The sequence below is a fragment of the Crinia signifera genome, chromosome 11 (assembly GCF_055691185.1).
Source record: "Crinia signifera chromosome 11, ASM5569118v1, whole genome shotgun sequence".
In the NCBI taxonomy this organism is placed as follows: Eukaryota; Metazoa; Chordata; class Amphibia; order Anura; family Myobatrachidae; genus Crinia; species Crinia signifera.
The window spans coordinates 80,791,284-80,815,732 of record NC_139227.1 but is presented as its reverse complement, the minus strand read 5'-3'; the positions used below and the strand labels follow the sequence as shown (position 1 = coordinate 80,815,732).

General features: G+C 46.5%; 1 protein-coding gene across 1 annotated transcript in view; it reads right to left on the bottom strand.

The window, feature by feature from the left end:
• Window positions 1–2,257: 2,257 nt before the first annotated feature.
• The window catches only part of DRD4 (dopamine receptor D4), a 113,548-nt gene continuing 91,356 nt past the window's right edge, over window positions 2,258–24,449 (bottom strand). Inside the window, exon 4 of the mRNA XM_083165353.1 lies at window positions 2,258–3,128. Within this exon, the coding sequence (XP_083021479.1) occupies window positions 2,926–3,128 (203 nt within the window). The 3' untranslated portion in view covers window positions 2,258–2,925. The remainder of the gene's footprint in view (window positions 3,129–24,449) is intronic.

Sequence of the window (24,449 nt, the reverse complement as noted above, 5' to 3'; positions counted from 1 at the left end):
GCATCTGTAATAACATTCATGATATAGGCCGATATGTAATAGGGTGCGATTTTTGGACTAGTCCAAAAATCGCACCATATCGCACAAATTCGCACCTTTCCAAATCGCATTTTTTGCCGCAAATTCGCATATGTAATGAGATGCGAATTCACGGTAAAAAAGTGCGATGTGGTGCGATTTCGGGCGAGTTTTAGTAATGAAAATGTGCGCATTTTCAGTCATGAAAATGTGCGCATTTTTCAATGTGCGATTAAAAAAAAAAAAAACGGCGTGCGGTCCCCCTCCCGATCATAACCAGCCCCGGGCTCAAAAAGCCGGTGCTGGTATCATAAAATCAGAGGGACAAACAAATAGGGGTCCCCTTGATTTAATGAAACCAGCACCAGGCTCAAGGTCCGGCGCTGGTTCCCAAAATACGGGGGACAAAATGACTAGGGGTCCCCCGTATTTAAAGAACCAGCACCGGACCCAAACAGCCAGCAGGGTAATGCCACAGCCGGGGGGAGACTTTTTATACAAGTCCCCCCGGCCAAAGCATTCAGCCCTGTGGCTGGTCAGCATGGGCAGGGGTCCTGGGGAAGTGGGGACCCCCCCAAAGAAGGGGTCCCCCCCCTCCAGAACTTACCTGCCCATGCTGAAGCCCGGGGCTGTCCTCCATGCCCCTGGGCTGTGGGCATGGAGCTGATTTTGTGTAAAATCAAGTTAAATCTATTGTTTTTAACAGTGGTACTACAAGTGCCAGCAAGCCTCCCCTGCAAGCTGGGACTTGGAGAACCACAAGTCCCAGCCTGCAGGGCATTAAAGGGCCCGCTGTAACTTGTAGTTCTACTGTTAAAAAAATAGTACACAAAACACACACTGACACACATTTTAAATAAAAGTTTAATACACACATCACACACACACTCATACTTACCTATCTTTATCCCGTCGGTAGGTCGCTGGCTCTGGTGTCGGCGGCTCCGTGTCGGCGGCTCCGTGTCGGCGGCTCCGGGCTCGGCGTCCTGTCCGACGATAATCCATGTTGGACCTGTGGAAGTAAATCCTACTCACCAGGTCCACCATGGATGGTCTTCTGTCTTCTCTTCTCTCTTCTCTCTTCTTCTTTATCTTCAAGCTCTTGCGGCTCCGGCAGCTCCATTCGGCAATATGATTAAAGGCGCTGGAGATGTTTGATCTTCAGCGCCTAACATCAGAATGATTCTATTGGCTGCTCAGCAGCCAATGAGAAGCGCCGCTGGGAGCAGCCAATAGAATCATTCTAAGTACCGGCGTTGAAGAGGCAACATGTCTCCGCAGAGATGTTGCCTCTTCAACGCCGGTGCTTAGAATGATTCTATTGGCTGCTCCCAGCGGCGCTTCTCATTGGCTGCTGAGCAGCCAATAGAATCATTCTGATGTTAGGCACTGAAGATCAAACATCTCCAGCGCCTTTAATCATATTGCCGAATGGAGCTGCCGGAGCCGCAAGAGCTTAAAGATAAAGAAGAAGAGAGAAGAGAAGACAGAAGACCATCCATCGTGGACCTGGTGAGTAGGATTTACTTCCACAGGTCCAACATGGATTATCGTCGGACAGGACGCCGAGCCCGGAGCCGCCGACACGGAGCCGCCGACACCAGAGCCAGCGACCTACCGACGGGATAAAGATAGGTAAGTATGAGTGTGTGTGATGTGTGTATTAAACTTTTATTTAAAATGTGTGTCAGTGTGTGTTTTGTGTACTATTTTTTTAACAGTAGAACTACAAGTTACAGCGGGCCCTTTAATGCCCTGCAGGCTGGGACTTGTGGTTCTCCAAGTCCCAGCTTGCAGGGGAGGCTTGCTGGCACTTGTAGTACCACTGTTAAAAACAATAGATTTAACTTGATTTTACACAAAATCAGCTCCATGCCCACAGCCCAGGGGCATGGAGGACAGCCCCGGGCTTCAGCATGGGCAGGTAAGTTCTGGAGGGGGGGGGGCCCTTCTTTGGGGGGGTCCCCACTTCCCCAGGACCCCTGCCCATGCTGACCAGCCACAGGGCTGAATGCTTTGGCCGGGGGGACTTGTATAAAAAGTCTCCCCCCGGCTGTGGCATTACCCTGCTGGCTGTTTGGGTCCGGTGCTGGTTCTTTAAATACGGGGGACCCCTAGTCATTTTGTCCCCCGTATTTTGGGAACCAGCGCCGAACCTTGAGCCTGGTGCTGGTTTCATTAAATTAAGGGGACCCCTATTTGTTTGTCCCTCTGATTTTATGATACCAGCACCGGCTTTTTGAGCCCGGGGCTGGTAATGCTTAGGAGGGGGACCGCACGCCAGTTTTTTATTTAAATTTCTTTTTTAACTATTTTTTTACAGCAGAAGCATGCACAGATCTCAATGATCTGTGCATGTTTCTGCCTAACTCGCCAGTCAGAAGCTGGTCTATTTTGGTCTAGCTGGTCTAAAAGCTCCCATATGCGACTTTAGAACTCGCATCCTATTACATATGCGAGTTCTATAGTTTACTATGGGAAAACATCTGGATGCGATTTTCAGCGTGCCTGAAAATCACATCTTTAAAATGTGCGATTTCGCGGTAAAAAATGCGATTTTTACCGCGACTCGCATCCTATTACATGTGGATTTTTGACCAAAAATCGCAAAAGTCTAAAAATCACACCCTATTACATATCGGCCATAGAGTTTTGTAGATTTCCAAAGCAAATAAATGGAGGACATTTCCGGAGCTTCCTCTGGCTCACAATAGCTGCATGGTGACGTGTAGAATTCTCCATGTCCTGCAGAGACTCCTACATAGTACCATGTAATGTCATTCAAACACTGTTGTGTTGATAACCTCTTGATTTAAGTCCACAGTGAACTTCAGGGGACCTGATGCCTTAAGTCCTATCAGACCAGCAGGACAAATGACCCAGTGCGCTGTCCAAAGTCCTGATGGGTCAGCAGCACAACCGAAGCACTTTGCGAAAATAGTTCCTAAACTCTGTGTTGAATATGGTGTAGATGACAGGGTTCAGAGCACTATTAACATATCCTAACCACGTGACTGTGCTGAAGAGCGGCTCGGGGATATAGCATGTCTCGCACAAAGCTCGGGTGATGTGCACCACAAAGAAAGGAGTCCAGCAGAAGAGAAATGTACCTAGGAAAGACAATAAAATAGAAAACAGTTAAATCAGCAAATCAACAAAGAACATTGTAAGAGGGCAGAATAATACAATTGGACAGTGCATAATGGGCCTAATGCAGCCAGTCTGCAAGTAGACTACGCAGACTGGCTGATGCAGGCGCCAAGTTCCTCTGCATACATGATTGATGCAGGTCAGATACATGCCCAAAATATAGTCATGACACGCCTGCCACTCCCTGTTACCACCCATAAATGGTCACTTGTTGTCATTCACGCTGCAATTACATCTTCACTGCGCAATCATTACTGGCCGACTGTGCAAGCTTTGATTTAGGCCCAATAAATAATGGTTAATAAAGAATTCACATCATTCCCTGTTCCGTTAGAGCTTAGAGTCTACATTCCCTACCACACAGTTAGATGCCAATTAACCTCACAATATGCTCCTGGGTTGTGGGAGGAACTCATGCTGCTTTCAGACCGCATAACTGGCTTTGACCCCTTTCACACCGCATCCCTTAAACGGTATATTACCGTTTAAATGCCGTTTTTTTTTTACATGTTTAAATACAGGGTCAAAGTCAGTAGCGGTTCCTGACCTCACTGTACGGCAGCCACGTCCAGTGTACGGAAGGCGGAAGATGCTGCTCTGCACAGCACCTTCAATCTTCCTGCTCTCTCCGGACCCCGCCTCCTCCAGCCACGCTCAGCTACGGGCCGCCCTGAGCACCATAATACATCAACTAGATGCTGCTCATACTCGTCCAGGACAAACTCCAATGTCAGCTCATCCAGCGGTGCCAGATGCAGACCACCACAGGGAGCAGCAGCAGCAGCATCATGTCTAACCAAGAGAGAGCCTGTGGACCATCACGCTCCCCACTGTCAGCTTGACTAACCGGGAAGGATGAGAACTCTATCCCCCCCCCCTACCCTAAATACTGTTTCAGACACCAAAAAAACCGGGTCTGAAACGGGTAGGACCCTGCTTTTTTACCGTTTCCCAAAAACTTTTTTGGAAACGGTAAAATCACTCTGGTGAAATCAGATATGGAATAAGGACCTAGGTGTCCAAACTGACAACAATCTGGGGTGCAGTGCTCAGTGTCAGGTAGCAGCAAATAAAGCAAATAAGATAGTAGCCTGTGTAAAAGGGTGCCAGCCGTTTCCCGGGATCCTGACGGTCATTACCCTGATGTTGTGATGCCGACAATTAAAACCCTGACACTCAGAGTCCCGACGGCCACTGGCTATTCTCCCTCGTGGGGGTCCACGACCCCCATGAGGGAGAATAGAATAGGTGGCGAGCGCAGCGAGCCACCGTGCCTGCAGCGTGGCGAGTTGCACTCGCCCTGCTGTCTGAGTCCGGTCAGTGGGGATCCCGACTGTCAGGACCATATACCACACCCGTGTTAAAAGGGGCATGGAATCTAGAGAAGTCAATGTAATCATACCACTGTACAGGGCACTTGTTAGACCTCATCTAGAGTGCATTTCTGGGCTCCATATTATAAAAAAGACATCATAGAATTGAAATGTCCAGAGAAGGGCAACCAAACTAATTAAAGGGATGGATGCTTTAAGTTATGAGGACAGACTAGCCAAAGTAGGAATGTTTACACTGGAGAATAGACTAATAAGGGTAGACATGTTTAACTTACAAATATATTAAGGGCCAATAAAACGATCTTAATTACTCCAAAATAAGTTACTAGGACATGCAGGTATGCACTTGGACTGGAGGAGAGAAGGTTTAGTACACTTAGAACAGTGTTCAGGTAACAAAAATGGGGTAAAAATGAAAGGGGGGGGGGGGGGTGCTGCCGAGACACAGACGGGCATGCATATTTTACAGGGAGCATCAGCGACCGTCATATAATGCAAAGAGGTGGGGAGGCCTGTAGAGAGTCTACTAAGAGGGAGGTGGGTACGAGGAAGTTAGGAAGGAATACGAATAAGTCCAGAGGAGAAATTCAACACAATGTTAGGGACGCAAATAAACATAAATTAAAATGCCTACTGGCTAATGCAAGAATCTTAGCAGGTAAAATCGGGGAACTTGAAACTGTCGTCACTAGAGACGATTATGACATTATTGGTATTACAGAAACATGGTGTAACGAGTCACACAATTGGGCCTTATGCATGGAGGTATATACACTCTACAGAAAAGACAGGGAAAATAGAAAGGGCAGGGGGGTGTGCCTATATGTAAAAAATAACTTAACATCGTGTGAGAAAGAAATGAGCACAGGCACAGAGGAAGACTACACGGAGGCCGTGTGGGCAGAGATAACCGACAATAACAAAAAACCTAATAACAGAATTTTAATAGGGGTATGCTATAGACCTCCGAACATAAACGAAGGGGACGAGTCTCTTCTTTTAAACCAAATCATACAATCATCAGATCAGGGTCAGGTATTAATTATGGGTGATTTTAATTTACCTGATATTGATTGGAAAAATGAAACATGTAAAACAGCAAGAAGCAATGGGTTCCTAAGCTTACTTAAAGACCAGTTTATCACACAAACGGTAGAAGCTCCAACTCGTAATAAGGCATTATTGGATTTGGTTTTAACAAATAATATAGATTTAGTTTCAAACACAAAGTAATTGAACACCTAGGGAACAGTGACCACAATATGGTTTCCCTGGAAATCAACTTCAGTAAATTACATCATAAAGGATCGTCACGCTTCGGGCTCGGTGGCTCGCTGCGCTCGCCACACTTTCTATTCTCAACTCCACGCTGATGTGGATAGTGGGGGTATGAAAAGGTCGGAGGACACGTACCGCCGCCGCTCGCCACGCTTCGGGATGACGTTGACCGCGGGGTGACGTTAACAATGGGGGGGGGGGGGCATTTCACACTTCACGGTGGTTATTCAATTCAATTTGTGGTCTGGGGGCTATTTAACATTGTTCCCTATGTAAAATTGTGTCCATTGGGTTTATCTGGTTGATTGGAAGGGAATTTAACATTGTTCCCTATGTAAAACCGGGTCCATTGGGTTGATCTGGTTGATTGGAAGGGAATTTAACATTAAAAACACATAAGATGCATGCGATGCCTGCGATTTGCGGCAAGATACCCACGATATAGATTGTGGGCGCCGTTCTAGGTAAACAGTACCAATAACTTAAATGAGGAGGCGTTCACCAAATACAAAGAATCAAACAAAATTTGCAAAGAGGCAATCAAAGTAGCTAAAAGGGATTATGAAGAGCGCATAGCCACTGAAAGTAAAACTAACCCCAAGAAGTTTTTCAAATACATAAATAGTAAACGTATAATTAAGGACAACATAGGCCCACTAACCGATATCAATGGAAAAACTTTTACGGAGGACAAGGGAAAAGCAGAACTGTTAAATGAGTTCTTCTCATCAGTGTTTACTAAGGGAGAGCAGACTGTGGAAGGCACACATACCACAAATGGGATGAACAAGCCGGACCTCAATATTGAATTCTCTACTAAGGAAATAATATTGAGGCTCAGCAAAATCAAAACAAATAAATCACCTGGGCCAGATAGGATTCATCCTAGGGTACTAATGGAATTAAGGGAGGAATTAGCTTCCCCTCTACATTATCTTTGATAATTCACTATCATCAGGAAAGGTACCAAAAGACTGGAGAATAGCAGAGGTAGTGCCATTATTCAAAAAAGGAAAAAAGGAGGATCCCGCTAATTACAGACCTGTTAGTTTAACATCAATAGAGGGTAAACTATTTGAAGGATTTTTAAGAGATGGTATCCATATAATACAGAGAGCATCAGTGACTGCCATATAATACAGAGAGCATCAGTGACTATCATATAATACAGAGAGCATCAGTGCTGCCATATAATACAGAGAGCATCAGTGACTGCCATATAATACAGAGAGCATCAGTGACTATCATATAATACAGAGAGCATCAGTGCTGCCATATAATACAGAGAGCATCAGTGACTGCCATATAATACAGAGAGCATCAGTGACTGCCATATAATACAGAGAGCATCAGTGACACCATATAATACATAGAGCATCAGTGACGCCATATAATACAGAGAGCATCAGTGACTATCATATAATACAGAGAGCATCAGTGCTGCCATATAATACAGAGAGCATCAGTGGCGCCATATAATACAGAGAGCATCAGTGATGCCATATAATACAGAGAGCATCAGTGATGCCATATAATACAGAGAGCATCAGTGATGCCATATAATACAGAGAGCATCAGTGACCGCCATATAATACAGAGAGCATCAGTGACTGCCATATAATACAGAGAGCATCAGTGACTATCATATAATACAGAGAGCATCAGTGCTGCCATATAATACAGAGAGCATCAGTGACACCATATAATACAGAGAGCATCAGTGACTGCCATATAATACAGAGAGCATCAGTGACTGCCATATAATACAGAGAGCATCAGTGACACCATATAATACAGAGAGCATCAGTGACACCATATAATACAGAGAGCATCAGTGACGCCATATAATACAGAGAGCATCAGTGACTGCCATATAATACAGAGAGCATTAGTGACTATCATATAATACAGAGAGCATCAGTGATACCATATAATACAGAGAGCATCAGTGACTGCCATATAATACAGAGAGCATCAGTGACTGCCATATAATACAGGGAGCATCAGTGACGCCATATAATACAGGGAGCATCAGTGACGCCATATACAGGTTGAGTATCCCGTATCCGAATATCCGTTATCCGAATTATTCCGAAATACGGACATTCCAGAAAGTGAAAAAAAATTATTTTTTTTTGCTAAAAACTCACTGGGGACATTTGTAGCAGCATCACTGGGGACATGATATGTAACTGGCACTATATATGTGCAAGACAATGATTGCTTGGCCTTCAAATTCAGTGCTGAGATAGTACACACATTTTGTTTCACGTTTTGAAACCTTGTTTTTTGAACAATTAAAATATATTTGTGTGTATTTTATGTGGTAATAAAATATATTTGTGTGTATATTATGTGTTTATACAGCATACATGCAAGATACTTCAAAATACATCATTGAAATATTAAAATATTCCGAAATACGGAATAATCCGTTATCCAAAATTCTCCTGGTCCCGAGCATTTTGGATAAGGGATACTCAACCTGTAATACAGAGAGCATCAGTGACTGCCATATAATACAGAGAGCATTAGTGACTGTCATATAATACAGACAGCATCAGTGACGCCATATTATACAGAGAGCATCAGTGACTGCCATATAATACAGAGAGCATCAGTGACCGCCATATAATACAGAGAGCATCAGTGGTACTTGTTTCCTAGCACGGCCACAACGATTTAGATCGTTGTGGTCGTAAGATAAAAAATCGGATCGATCGCATCGCATGCGATTTGGTCGCATGCGATGCGACCGATCCGACCGACCGATTTTTCACCCGATTTTTTTTTTTTTTTCACATGATTATTTTCAATTGCCCCCCCAAATGTTACTAAGTGGGCTAGACCCCACGATAGACGTCAACCCGAAGCGTGGCGAGCGCAGCGAGCCCGCGAGGGGCGGCGGTGCGCGTCCTCCGACCTTTTCATTCCCCTACTATCCACTAGGGCGTGGAGTGAGAATAGAATAGTGTGGCGAGCGCAGCGAGCCACCGAGCCCGAAGCGTGGCGAGCGCAGCGAGCCCCGCGAGGGGACGCGTATAACTTCACAGGTATACGCGTCCCCTCGCGGGGCTCGCTGCGCTCGCCACGCTTCGGGCTCGGTGGCTCGCTGCGCTCGCCACACTATTCTATTCTCACTCCACGCCCTAGTGGATAGTAGGGGAATGAAAAGGTCGGAGGACGCGCACCGCCGCCCCTCGCGGGCTCGCTGCGCTCGCCACGCTTCGGGTTGACGTCTATCGTGGGGTCATGGCGGGCACATAAAAAATGTGAAATGGGTCATATTGGCCCATTTCACCTTTTTTATCATTTTTCCCTATGTGAGATGGACTTAATCAAGTCCATCTCATCTTGTGCCATTATAATGGCACAAGACCGACCGATTTCAATGTTAAAAGATTTTTTAACATTGAAGTCTATGGAAAAATCGGGTCAATCGGTCGGTCGCATCGCGGCCGATTTTAATTGGTCGCGACCGACCGATTGACCCGATTTCTGTCAATCAAAGGGAAAAAATTGTAAAAAATCGGCCACATCGTGAGGATCGTGTCCCTTAATTAAGAGCCACGATCACTCACGATTGTGGCCGTTCTAGGAAACAAGTACCGCATCAGTGATGCCATATAATACAGAGAGCATCAGTGACACCATATAATACAGAGAGCATCAGTGACACCATATAATACAGAGAGCATCAGTGACTGCCATATAATACAGAGAGCATCAGTGACACCATATAATACAGGGAGCATCAGTGATGCCATATAATACAGAGAGCATCAGTGACACCATATAATACAGAGAGCATCAGTGACGCCATATAATACAGAGAGCATCAGTGACTGCCATATAATACAGAGAGCATCAGTGACACCATATAATACAGGGAGCATCAGTGATGCCATATAATACAGAGAGCATCAGTGACACCATATAATACAGAGAGCATCAGTGACGCCATATAATACAGAGAGCATCAGTGACTGCCATATAATACAGAGAGCATCAGTGACACCATATAATACAGGGAGCATCAGTGATGCCATATAATACAGAGAGCATCAGTGACGCCATATAATACAGAGAGCATCAGTGATGCCATATAATACAGAGAGCATCAGTGACACCATATAATACAGAGAGCATCAGTGACGCCATATAATACAGAGAGCATCAGTGACTGCCATATAATACAGAGAGCATCAGTGACGCCATATAATACAGAGAGCATCAGTGACTGCCATATAATACAGAGAGCTTCAGTGCTGCCATATAATACAGAGAGCATCAATGACTGCCATATAATACAGAGAGCATCAGTGACTGCCATATAATACAGAGGTGCTAAATAAATATGTAGATTGTGGTTGGTTGCCCATAGCAACATCCTATCTGAAATATAACTCTCTTCGAAACTGTCCTGTTTGCTGTCTGTTGTTAATCACAATTGTATGAGTACTGTACTCTCATTGGTTTTGGGTATGGTATAACTTACTGACAGTCGTGATTCTGACGGTCGATCCTCCGACATCGGAATCCCAACTGTTAGGAGCCTGATAGGAGTGTGATCTCATTCAAACACTCGCCAGCTGTTCTGTTCTCCCTCTATGGGGGTCGTGGACCCCCACAAGAAAAAAATATCCCATGTAAGTTGGGATTCAGAATGTTGGGCTACTGACAGTCAGGATTCAGATGTTGGAACCCTTAATTCAACATTGCCTGGAAACAGTTGCAATGCAGAACCCTTGATACAGTAATGGAGATTAAACTCTTCAAACTGCTGATGCCTTCATTGTTCCTAGGTATGGGATTGTCATATTGTCCAGCAGTACATCTAACATAAATGACAGTTATCTATTTTTAAAGTAAGCTTTACTAAACTGGGATGCTGGGATTGGAGCTCACCGTCACAGTGATTTAGAAGCTCAGTGATGTCAGCAGCCCTTACTAATCATTAGCAGACGGCCAGGGAAGCCTGCAGTGCAGCAATAAATATCTTACAGCATCTAAACACCAAGGTGTGAGTTGCAGATTGGAATGGAAAGTAATACACAAATGAGTTACCTGTGAGATTGCATAGTCAGGCAAATCAAATGCAATAGGAATGTATTAAAACAAACCCGGACTAAAAATTTTATTTGCTAGCTGTTTAATAAATTAGTAGTGTAATTAATAGATTGTGTGCGTGATATTAAGATATAAGCACCCTTGAATGTTAGATGATCAGAAAACTGGAATCTCATGGTACATCCAGGGCTGGCCTACCAGCTGTAGGCCTGGTGAAGGCACTACCGGGTCTGCCTATCACAAAGCTTGTTTATGAGGAAGACATCCATGTTGTACTTAATACAGATGGTGACTGTGGATCTACTAAGATGCCTCCTCACTTTCACTTGCACAATGGTCAATAGAAGAATGCAGGGAATGCTGTGATTTGTATGTCGCTTGTGAGGGCACAGGCACAGCATTGTAAGTAAGCAGGGTTGCCTACTTTTTAAGTAGCCCAGAGAGGAGACTGTCAGCAGCACTGCGGGGAGCGGGGTCTGATGTAGACGTCATCAAGCCCCACCCCCAGTGCGGCAAATCCCACAACAGGTCTTCAGGGGAGGGGATGGGGATAAATTACGCGATTTGCATATTTAACCCTGCCCCTCACCTGGGAAAGCTGCGAAACGGGAGATTGACGCTGCAGCGGGGGAGATGCAGGTGGGGCCGCTGGTATCCCATAGGATTGCCCACCTTTCCAGGGGGCTGGGAGAGGGACCAGATTTTCGGGAGCCTCCCGGCCATTCTGGGAGGGTAGGCAACCCTGTCAGTAAGTTTTATTTCTATAGCGCACTTTCTCAGGACTCAAGGCGCTATACAGACATCAAACAATGCACATAATACATAGGATTTGGGTAGTACAGCAGTATATAATTCACACAGACATAAAAGAAAGCCTTGAGAGCACAGTAGGCACAATGCAGTGTTGGCGCAGGCATTTTGGATAGTAAATTCTAACAAGGTACCAGGTGTAATTTACATAAAATGTGTCCAAACTCCTTACAAGCTACATGCAAATTATGACATCATCCACCTTGCAGAAACCACTTTCCTAAGACTTAGCAGATTGCGGGAACACAGTTTATTTTCTTGTTTGGCTTCTGGGTTTGCCAGCATCAGATCGTTCAGCAAAATCTCCTTATGTGTAGGCCCCATAGAAGTGAATTGTTAATTCCATAGGAGAGTCTGTTAATGCCAAGGAGGATGCAATGTAAGTCACGTGGTTAGTATATGGCTATAGCAGGCCACAGATCTGCATAGTGTATATGTAACTCCCCGTGGTGGAAGGAGCTGAGAGTGGGCACAGCATAGGTCATTGTGGTATTCTTATATGGCTATAGCAGGCCAGAGTTCTGTATAGTGTATATGTGGCTCTGCGTGGTGGGAGGAGTTGGGGGGAATAGAGCTTGGGTAACTATGGGGTTAGTATATGCCTAGTATGTTCCCTGTGTAGAAGGATCTGAGGGCAGGCACATTGCAGGTCACTGTGGGGTTAGTATATGGCTATAGCAGTTTTGATATCTATATTGTGTATATGTGGCTCTCTGCAGTGGGAGGAGCTGGGGGAGCATACAGCTTGGGTCACTACACGGTTAGTATAGGGATATAGTAGGCCAGATATCTGCTGCAGAGTGTATATGTGGCTCTGCATGGGAGGATCTGGGGGCAGGCACATTACAGGTCACTACGGGTGTGGTATGACACACCGACAGTCAGGACTCCGACAGTCATTTCTCCGACGTCGGAATCCCGACGGCACAGCGGGGGCAGCGCAATGAAGCCCCTTGCGGGCTCGCTGCGCTCACCACGCTGCGGGCACGGTGGCGAGCTGCGCTCGACACCTATTTTATTCTCCCTCTATGGGGGTCGTGGACCCCCACGAGGGAGCAGTCGGGATTCCGACGTCGGAGTAATGACTGTCGGAATCTCGACTGTCGGGGAGCCGTCCGTCACCCGTCACTACAGGGTTAGTATATCGCTATAGCAGTTCTGAGATCTATATTGTGTATGTTCCTCTCTGCAGTGGGAGGAGCTGGGAATGGATGCAGCGCAGGTCACTGTGGGGTGAGGGTCCTAACCTAGTACCCTAATATAACCCTAAACATTAACCCAACCCTCATTCCAAATCTCTACCTAACCATAACCCCTAATCCTAACCCAAACTGCTAAACCAACCTAATAGCCTATTCCTAATACCCTAATATACTAACCTAAACTGCTAAACCAGCCCTAATAACCAGGTACAGCCCAGGAAAACTAAAAGAGACTGACATTTAAGAAGAGTGTCTAAATAACTATTCCGTACCCCAGGCCCAGTCCTGGCGCCTTAGGCTGCAACCAAGCTTATTGGTTCATCAGACACTATTGGCGTGTCTCACTCATAATCAGCCTGGTGCCTTGAAGTCTTAATCTGGTGCTCACTGTACATGAAGTCTTAAACCCCATACACTGGGAAACAGGTGCTTTGTGCTGAGCAATCTGTCACTGCATGCAGTCAAAATACAGTCATCGGGCCCACGAATTGCTATTGCCAGGGGCCATACACACAGTGCTCCATCGATCTAGCCAGAGCGCTAATAAATGGGCCTGAAATCGCCCCATGTGTATTCCCCTTTAACCTTACATGAACTGGCATACCTAGATGATAATGACGAGCATTGCAGTCCAAGTAATGATAATTGAGAAGAACAAGATAATGAGATGGGTATCATTATCTTCTTCACAGTTGTCATTACTTGGACTGCACCATTATCTTATTCAGAGTGAAAGTTGTTTTCTTCAACATTGATAATTACAAGTAGCTATGTTTTTATTATCTTTAGCAACTTAATTGTAGCCAATAATAATTTTTGCTTAGATTCAATGTTCTACTTCTGATTCAAATTATGCTATTAGCAGGTGTTACCTTTTTTCCATTTCCTCTACAGTAGCTTTCCTGGATTCAATTTCTTATATCAGGGTGTGTGCCTGTAAGAGCGATGGATATTAGCCTGTGATCTCAGCAAACACTAAAGGCCGCCATCCACTAGGGCGAGGTATCACATGCGGTACCACGAATGAGATGCCCCCCAACTGCCGTGTGGCAGGATTGCATATGATACATTGGGCGGTATTCAATGAGAATACCTGCGAGGTGCAGCGAATCCTTTTTAGGATTCGCTGCACATTCGCCACGTTCCGGAGCCGGCGGGCTCCGGTATTCAACGTGTCAGGGGCTCGCTGCCCCTGACTGGTGAATATGAGCTCCTGCGGCGAATGCCGCAGGGAGCCTGAGGACGGTGGCAGGCAGAGAGATGGAAGTCTCTCTGCCTGCCCCAGAACGTTTGTGGGGGGGAGGTGGGCTCCCCGGGTGCCAGGCAGCACAGGCTGCCCCCCGGGGGTGCCAGCAGGGGACCGTATATTCACTATACCCGATCGTAACGATCGGGTGCAGTGAATATATGAATATGTAATGAGCGGCTCGGCTCCGGCGCCCCCTGCTGGCTGCTGTGTAAAAAAAATAATATATATTTTTTAAAATTAAATATATATTCATGTGCTTACAGCACATGAATAAAAATAGCATGCCCCTCCTCAGAATAAAATTCCTGATTTTTTGACACCAAATGTAAAAAACAAAACACTTTATTTTAAAAGTTCACATTCCACTTCTCCATAAAAAGATAGCGATTGCTACTCGGTGAATCATGGCAAAAAAAACCTTCAAATGTATTCGCCATGTGGTCATTGAATAGGGTGATTCACCATTTTTGTCAAAAATTCGCCAAACAGCACAAATTCGCCATAAAAACATGGCGAATCAGGCTCATTGAATACCACCCATTGTATGATGCCCGTGTGTGATCCCAGCAAGGGCTATGGGCTGCTATAAATAATTATGGCAGCACGTAGGATCTGCGAATGCTATGCGAGGTGCATGGGAACATGCAAGGAAATGACATGCGACATGCCATCCGTCACATCAATGCTCCGGAATCACATACAAAGTGGCCATAATCACACTAGCGCACAGGTTCTCAAAGTCAGTCCTCAGGACCCCACACAGTGCACGTTTTGCAGGTCTCCTCACAGAATCACAAGTGAAATAATTAGCTTCACCTGTGGATCTTTTAGAAGGTGTCAGTGAGTTATGAATGAACCTGTGCACCTGCCACGTGACCTGGAAAATTTGAACTGTGTGGGGTCCTGAGGACCGAGTTTGAGAACCACCGCACTAGCGGATGGCAGCCTTTATCACACTAAATAAAAACAGAGGACACTGCGCTATAATGGAATTGTTTTAATAAAAATGTATATAATAAAATGTAGATACTGTACTATTGTAAATTCATTTATATCAAATTTAACGCGATTGAGATGCGTCTCAATCTCAATAACACATAACAATACTAAAAATAAATTACAAAAAAAAAAACACATATATACAGGAATCAATTATTAAATATGTGACCAATTGTAGCAAAGGCTTGAGATTAAGACGATGCATCTTTTAGAATTAAATTTGATAGTATCAACATTTTATTATATATATTTTTATTAAAACAATTCCATTATAGCGCAGTGTCCTCTGTTTTATTTTGTCTTTTTCTTTATGTGGGTTGGTAGCCACATTACACTGCAGCTTTAAGAGGATTTATATTATATTCAGCCTTGAGTGGTATTCTAAGTGCACAGTCATACACTTTTCTTGGCTTTATCACACTAGTGGATGATAGCGTAAAGCTGGTGCCCATACACGGTACAATTATTGTATACAATTTGGACTAGATCGCATCGCATAGGTTTTGCAATGCAATGAGATGCAATGAGATGAGATCTAGTACAAAAAGTATGTGCAGCACATACTTTTTGAGCTGTGCGATGAGATGTGTGACGGGAGCGCGCATCTCATCGAGCCCAGCAATTGTACCTTTAGCCTTTCTCATTGTACTGATATACTGCCGCATTCTAGATGGGGATGCGGATTACTTTACATGTATTCTGCACCCCCTCGCGGGGCTCACTGCGTTCGCCACGCTTTGGGGCGTGCGCTCACCACACTATATAAAATCAACTCCACGCCAACGTGGATAGTGGGGGTATAAAAAGATCGGGAGGACGAGGTCCGCCACCGCTCGCCACACTTCGGGGTGGCGTGGATAGTGAGGGAGTTCCCCAAAAAAACTCATTGTATCTCATACAAGCTAATAGCATGGCATTGCACTCTATAAAAGCGCATGCGATCACGGCAGTGAATAAATTACATGAAAATATCGCACTAAGATGGCCCATGCGACGCGATGCGATTTTCCTACGCAGAATCGCTCACTAAGCAATTTGCTTAGTGGGCGCCCTGCTAGGAAACAAGTACCCTGGCTGATTTATTTTTACACGGCAATATAGATATCAGTTTGAAAAAAAAAAACACCCAAATCTAACTCTCTCTGCACATGTTACATTTGCCCCCCCCCCCCCCCCCTGCAGTGTATATGGTTTTGTCCATTAGAGAGTGATTGTGCTTTTCCGATAGAATCAGAATAACCCCACCGTCCCGCTCTGCCACCTGTGGGCTGCAGTGTTCTGCGGGCAGAGATGGACAATTGGGGGAGCTGGTGATCACTGAATAGATGCCCTACACATGCGCATATCATCTAGTATGCTCTGTAAAGCGCTGCGGAATTTGTGTGCGCTATATAAGAAACTGTTAATAAATAAATAAATATTAGTGCAATGGCCGCCCCAGGCGGGGGGGGGGGGGGTGTTTTGTATCCCTCACTCACCTGCTCCCCACTCCTGCACCCTGCTACCGTCCTTGGCAGCTTTCTGCGGCACCGTCCTGCTCTCCTTGGTGGCTCAGTACCGTCCTCCAGGGGCCGGCGCCCTAGGCAAATGCCTAAAGCTGCCTAGAGGTGGCGCCAGCCCTGATTAGTGCAGGGAGGGGAGCCAGGGGCTGCCTGAGCGGTTAGGCATGACACAAAAATGTTGAAAACAGAGGGCTCATGGTGCTGCATCAGAGGCCACGGCCATCCCCATGGCTCCTGCTCTGCCTCTATTGCTTCCCTTCCCTTTTGGGCACACCCCCAAAGTGCACAAAACAGATGGGCCATGATGGTTCACTCCCACCTAGCGCATCTGGTGCCGGCGGCAGGTCTACATTTAACGAAGAGTAAAGTTGGAAGGTATCTATTGACTGTCCACCTAAACACTGTCGATCTATCATACAGATAAACCAATACAAAAACATACATAGTGTTCCCGCTAGGCTGTTTTAGCGCCCGCTAAAACAGCCAGCCTCCTCTTATGGTGATACCGGGGAAGCCCGGCTCTTTCCTGGTAGTGGAAAGCCTTCGGTGCGGCCGGGCCCGCCCCCTTCAGTGACGACGGTGGCCAGGCCCGCCCCTTTTCGTCACAGTGCGGCCCCCGGGCACGCCCCTTTTGTGACGTCGGCAGCTCAGAACAGTGACGTCGGCGGGCCCGGTCCGCCCCCTTGACGCTGCCCCCATGCAGCGGCACCCTGCCCGCCACTGTTCCTAGAAGGAACACTACACACACATACAAAAACAAAAACAATCGCTGTGGCGGGCACTCTGTGACTTGGTAAGTTGCGAGCTTCGAGCTGCGAGCTGCGAGCTAGACATTCAAAAGGTTAACCACTAATGGTCAACAGCCAATAGGTCTACACAGAAAGGTTGACATGCATCACATTGACATGGTGAAAATATCGACACACGCAAAAGGTTGATGTGGAAAAAGATCGACATGAGGTTTTTACTTATTGTTGCCTGTCAGCATAGGCCGACATGGACACCATATACGTGTACCCAGTGGCGTAACTATAGCGCCGCAGCCCCCGCGATGGCTGGGAGGCGCTGACTAAGTGTGGGTGCCTGGGGGAATGCGGGCACTATTGTTACGCCCCCAGCTCCCCCCTCCTTGTGGATGGCAGGGGGGTCCGTGCGGGTGTACCTGCGGCGGTCTAGAAGCCGCGGTGAGAGGGTTGCCTGCGGCGCTGTGTACTGAGTTGGAGGGTCTCTGCAGTGTGGCGGGTCCGGGCGGCAGCGCTGATTTTGAAAACACTGGCCGCACGTTGATTGGCTGAGATTCAGCCAAGACACTGCAGGGACTCGCCAACTCACTTCTAAACAAAATTTGTTGTTCCGCCACTGAGTGTACCGCGTCACCTCACATGGCTTGCTGTGCTCGGCACACTATTTTATTCTCCCTCTATGCCCACTGGGATGGTAACGTATGAACAGATTGGTTTTTATAAAACACATAAAAAACTAATGTCAACCTTTATTCACAGCAACCTTTTTACATGTCAATATTGAACCAGGTCAACATGACACATGTCGACCCTTTTACCGTTGATCACAAATGCTCGACAAACACACTGTCAACCCACACACTGTCGACCTAATGAACAAGCTGTAGCAAGGTGGGATCACTGGTACAAACCCCAATAAACTGGGCAAGTGAAACAGGAATCTGCTGAGTTTAAATAGCCCTGTGTTTTCTCTAATTGGCCACTGATTAGTAACAGGTAAAGCTCATTGACTAATTAGAAATCCCTTGGAATAATCTCTTAAGAACTCCAGTTTAAGGAATAAAAGTGTCTATGAGGCAGGCAACCAAAGGCAACGGACAAACATCACATAATTTAGGATTTCTGATTGTCCTTTGCTCCCATCCAGTACCATATTTTTATTCCATCCAAGCAACTAGTTAGATGGTAGGAGGAAAGTTGGTCTGATGTGTGGCCAGCATTATGTGGGGTACACACCAGGACGATATGGCCCAAAACGAGCCAATTTAGATACAATCGCAACCGAATGTATGTAAATCGGCCGTGTTTTGGTCCATTTCGCTGCCCTTTTGATGCGATCCCGATCTGATGCGGTCGTTAGGTCTTTTCTGAGATCCTACCTGCTGCAGGTAGGATCTCAGAAGCGACCATTGCAGTGGGTGCGGGTTTGTGATCGGATCGCGATCACATCAGGGCCTTTTTCTGTGCCGGTCGGCGGCAGGTCGGCGGCTCCGTCAGCTCGTGAGCGGGTCATATGTTCCTGTGACGACCTGGTGTGACGTCCTGGGGTGTACCGGGCATTAGGCTGCAGGGGAAGTTAGGCTTTGGGAGGGTTCAGATAGGCTGAAGCAGGGCTGGATTAAGGGCCTAATGGGCCTGGAGCTGAAAATGTTCAAGGGCCTATTATGAGAAGTGTAGGAAGTAAAGGCAATGCCATGTAGACCCCATACACTATAAGCCCCAGTGTCTCCCTAAATATATAAAAGTACATAAATTGGTAAATAGGAATGTGTTTATCATACTAATGATTTATGGTCTACCTGACCCTCTCCATGAAGGAGAAAATGCTCTGTTCCTGGACTTCCCTGGTAATGTACAGATGGAGCCCCTCTCAACTATCTTCCTTAGGTCGTGGCTCACCATGGCTACAATACATAGAACAATACAGTAGGGGATTAGCAGAGTAATCCTATTACTCACTTAATCCTATTAAAGGGCTAGATGAAGAGGGCTCCATCTGTAGGTTTGCCATCACCTGAGGTGAGCTACAGTAAGTAATTGATACGAAAGGTGATGCCAATGATACATTACCAGGGAAGTCCAGTAACAGAGCATAGTGTCATGGAGAGGATCAGGTAGGCAAGTATGGGCCAACCACGAGGCCAGCTTGTGTCTGTCTGGTGGTGATCATCATGCTGTCATAGTTATTTGCCTATTTTTATGTGGAGGCCTGGAGGTACAGCTCCATAAATAAACATAGGTCACTGACTGACCAAAATGGACTATAATAGACAGGTTGGACATTATAGGGGAGAAGAAAGATTATAAACTGTGTCCTGCAGTAACACCTGTTATGGAAAATGGAAACTATATTCAGAATACAGGACAGTCAAGCCAAACCAGGGGAGGACTCTCCATAGGATGTGACTCACAGAAGGGGGCAGGGGGTTGAGCCAGAGCAGCAGCCATGGAGGAAGAGAAATGGTACATGGTTATTTGGTGAACCCTATTAAGGTCAACCGACAGGCCTTAGGTCATAGTTGCCTACCCTCCTGCATTCTGCAGGAGACTCCCTGAAATAACAGCAAACTCCCTCTCTCCCTCATTAGTCTAGCAATCTCCCTCATTTCTCCTAACCCACATTACACTGTTACATTTTTTGAGGAAAAAGGAATGAGAGATAGATACATTTACATTGAATCATCAGTGTTACTAACTGCTTTGGGGCTCATCTACATTTGGATATAAGTTATTTTAACAGATTCCTCTCACCCACGCTTCTAGGTGCCACATTCACAATCTCTTTTCACAATCTCTCCATATATGGAACTAGACACGCCCCTTTGGTGGAGCATGACACGCCCCCTCAATGGGATGCTGTGCAAAATTCTGCTACCAACTATAATCTCCCTGAATCTAGTTTTCAAAAGTAGGCAAGTATGCCTTAGGTTGACACCTGAAATAAGGTTGACATGGGTAAGGTTGACAGGGTCTGAAGGTCAGAACAAGCATTAGGTCGACAATGGGAAGGCAGACAGTTAAAAGGTCTTCATGAGTTTTACAGAGTTTTTTGAGCTGACATGTGCCGACAGTCAGTATTTCATGCCTTACCATCCACTACCAGGGGCGGATTGGCCCACCGGGACACCCGGACAATAGAACCCTTGGTGGGCTGGTCCGATGGCAGGCTGGCTGGCAGGCAGGGCTGCTGTTCCGCGGCCACTTGCAGAAACAGGAATCTTGGGAGCAGCACTACAGGTGCCTGCCAGCCAGAATGAAGAGACTCCTCCCAGGCCAGCGGGTGTTGGCGGCTAAGGGGGTGAGCGGATCGGTGGCCGGGCAAGCAGGGTAAGTACCTAAATGCAGATACAGTAACCCTGCTGGTGCCCGGTCCAATCTGCTGTGGAGCCACTGTGGGATGGAGGGGGGGGGGAGAGAGGTTTGCCGGGCGCTTTAAGGAGAAGTAGCCCTGTGCGGGGAAGTGTGGTCACCGGGCACCGCAGGGAGAAGGAGCCCTGTGCGGGGGGAGGGTGGTCGCCGGGTGCTGCATGGAGAAGAGAGCCGCTGTAGATGGGAAGGGGGTTGCTGAGTGCTGCACAGAGTAGGAAGCGACTGTCAGGGGTCAGAAGTTGCTGGCCGCTGCAAGGGGGGGGGCGGGGACAGAGAGGGGCTGCTGGCAGCTGCTTCATATTGCTGGGTGGGAGAGGGGGTTAGTATTTGCTGGCAACTTGTATGTGTCGATTGGAAGGGGGTGGTCTGTGTGTATTTAAGCCTGTGTGTGTGTGTGTGTGTGTCAGCATCTGTGTATGTCGCTGTCTGTAAGCAACTGTGTCTGCATTTGGATGTGTCGTGTATGTCAGTATATTAGCATTTGCATGTGTGTCAGTGCCTGTTTGCTTTTGGCAGTATCTTTGTGTTGGCATATTTGTGTGTCTGATTGTCAGTATTTCAGCATCTGTTTGTGTGTTAGCGTCTGTATACGTGGGTCAGCATCTTTGTGTTGGCATTTGTGTATGTTTGCGTCTGTGTGCTTCATTGTCCTTTTGTGTGTCAGTGTTTGTGCGTGTCAGCATCTGTCTGTCAGTGTGTCAGTCATACACTATGCACACCATTTTTTTTTATTGTGGAGGGGTGGAGGGCAGTGTCTTTTTACTTTTTCCTGTTTGGGCTAATGTGTGTGTGTGTGTGTGTGTGTGTGTGTGTTTGTTTAATTTCCTGTGGGGGGCACTGTGTTTTTATTGTTCTATGTGGGGGCCAATGTGTTTTTTTCTCTCCTGTGGTGCCAATGCAGGGGCATTCAAATGGGGGGGGGGGGGTAGTTTGCCCAAACATGAGAGACGGCGTCAACACTGAATGCACAGTGAGATGCCAGGCAGAAGCAGCGCTCTCCCTGCTCTGCTATACCCTGCTGTTGTGTTCAATGTTACTGTGGATGTCTGACAGGCAGCAGTGCCGGCAGTGTGAAGAGCGGTGCCTCCTAATTGCTGGCCACAGGTGTCTCTGGCAGGCAGCTGATAGTGCTGCCGCAGTGTTCCTGTAGTATGGAGGAGACAGTTCTCCCTGGCTGCGGAGGCTCCATGGTGGGACCTCATTCACAGCCCTGGTCTGGACTCTGCTAGAGTTGATGCTGCAGGTGAGAATGGCCGCAGAGTGCAATGTGGGCTCACCTTGCTGCTTGCAAATGGTCTCTACCTGGCGTAGTATGTATAAGCGGGTCTACCTAGCATAATGTGTGTAAGTGTCTCTAGCTGGCATAATGTGTATAAGCAACTTTACGTGGCATAATGTGCAAAAACTACTCTACCTGGTATAATGTGTATACAGTAAGTGACTCTACCTGGCATAATGTGTATATGCCACGCTACCTAGTATAATGTGTTATGAGCTCTGCCTGGCATAATGTGTATATGCGATGCTATCTAGTATAATGTGTGTTATGAGCTCTACCTGGCATAATGTGTATATGTGACACTACCTAGGTATAATGTGTGGTATGCGCACTGCCTGGCATAATGTGTATGAGTGACTCTCCCTGTCATAATGTGCAAAAACAACTCTACCTGGTTTAATGTGTATATGCAACACTATCTGGTATAATATGAGCTGTACCTGGCATAATGTGCATAAGTGACTCTACCTGGCTAAGTGTGAGTTATGGGCTCTACCAGGCATAATGTTTACAAGGTGCTTTTCCTGGTATAATGTGTACAAGCGGCTATACCTGGCATAATGTGTGTAAAGGGCTCTATCAGACGTAATGTGTACAAGAAGCGTTAACTGGCATAATGTGAATAAGTGGAGCTACCTGGCATAATATGTAAAGGTAGCAACTCACTACTCCTTAAAGTTCCATACAGATACAAGCGACCGGTCAAAGGTGCCAAGATGCTAGGGGTGCCAAACTGAGATTTTATCTTGGGCCCCCCTTCCAACCAAAACATGGGCCAATGTGTGTGTTTTTTTCCTGTTGGGGCCTAACTAAGACTAAGGGGGACTAAGTGTTCTTAGTCTGTGTATCTGTGTGCATCTAAGCACATACCTCCTGATTCTCTTCGTAGAGTTACAGAACGAATTAGGAGATTTTGGGCTTTCCAAGGCGGTTACAGGGGGTTGGCTAACCAGATGCACAGGTAACGCAGTATGGGCATGTTGCTGATAGTAGTTGTGTACAGAAACAATGAATCACTCACATTGGAGGCCATACTCGGATGATCTGCACCTAGCATAGGGCTGGTGAAAGTGTAAGGAAGGATGCAAGTGTGTTCAACTCAGAATCAGGCCCTATAAAGAAGGATTCTGCCACCCTTGACTGACCCCACCCCTCAACTGACCTCGCCCCTATTAGGACTGCACCCATCAATTTCCCAGGCTGGTTTTTCATGCCAATCCTCCCCTGTCCACTACAGGAGTGTGCTGAGCATAGGGAGGCACCGTGCCCGAAGCATGGGAGTGCAGCGAGCCATGCAAGGGGACGTGGTATACTTAGATGGTGTCCATGTCACTGTGTTGACATTTGGGACAAAAAAGTGAAAACCTCAGGCATAAATGTTTGTTGGGCCTAACTGATTTAATTAAATAGTTTGACATCTCTACATACTGTATGAAGATAGACTGAACAGTATAGAAGGAAAAAGTGTTTAAAGGTAATGACTATAGTACAAAGTGAATGATGTCACAGACAAGTCAATGGGCAGTATTCAATGCTCTGGCGAGCGTGGCACACTGTACCCCGGTTTACACTTGCCGTGCGCTCGCTGGGCAGGCGCCTTTTTCTCCACCCCTCGCCATGCCTCCCGCTCACCCATTCAACGCGTCAGCTGCTCGCTGACCCTGGCAGCGAGCATTGACCAATCCGGCGTACCAGGAGGCGGATTGAGTTTGCTTCCCATGCTTGGTCGCCCTTTAAAATGCCTGTTCCTGCCATGGTCCCTCACCATTTTGGTTAGCTGCAGAGCAAGAGAGGCGCTGCAGTGGTGACCCAAATTGGTTTTATTTGTTGCAAAAAAAGTGCTCCCCCTTTGAACAGACACCCAGCAGACCTATATCCAGCCAGGAGCCAGGAGAGCGTTTTAGGAGCGTTAACGTCTATTTTAGGTGAGAATAATCTGGGCATATGTGTGTATGGCAGTTGCATGTGGATACATGTTTACTGCTTTAGGGGGGCTTCTGTCCTACTTGTATCACTTTTGGGTGCTGAATGGAATGAGTGGTCTCTGGTGTAAGGGAGGGGGTGCCTGGTGTGGTGTTTGGGGTGATGTTGAATGGCTGGTTTTAAAATGGTGTTTACATTTTTTAAATGTTGCAATATAGATTGTGATGCAGCATGGCATTTGTGGGTGCAGGGGTGGGGTGGCTCCCACATGTCTTGGGTGTGGTTTGGCTTTTTTTTTTTTTTTTTTTTAATGTTTAAATCACTAAATACAAAATGAATTCAGTGATGAGGCATGGCTCATCTACTCACTCTGGGTCCCGCCGTCTGCGGAATACTTCCGGTATGACGGCGGAAGTAATATTAACACGCGATTTGGAACACATATGCGTTCCATAGGACGAATGATTCGTCCTTTTCCTTTCAGCCCACTATTTTTTACAGATTATAACTCTGGACGTGTGTA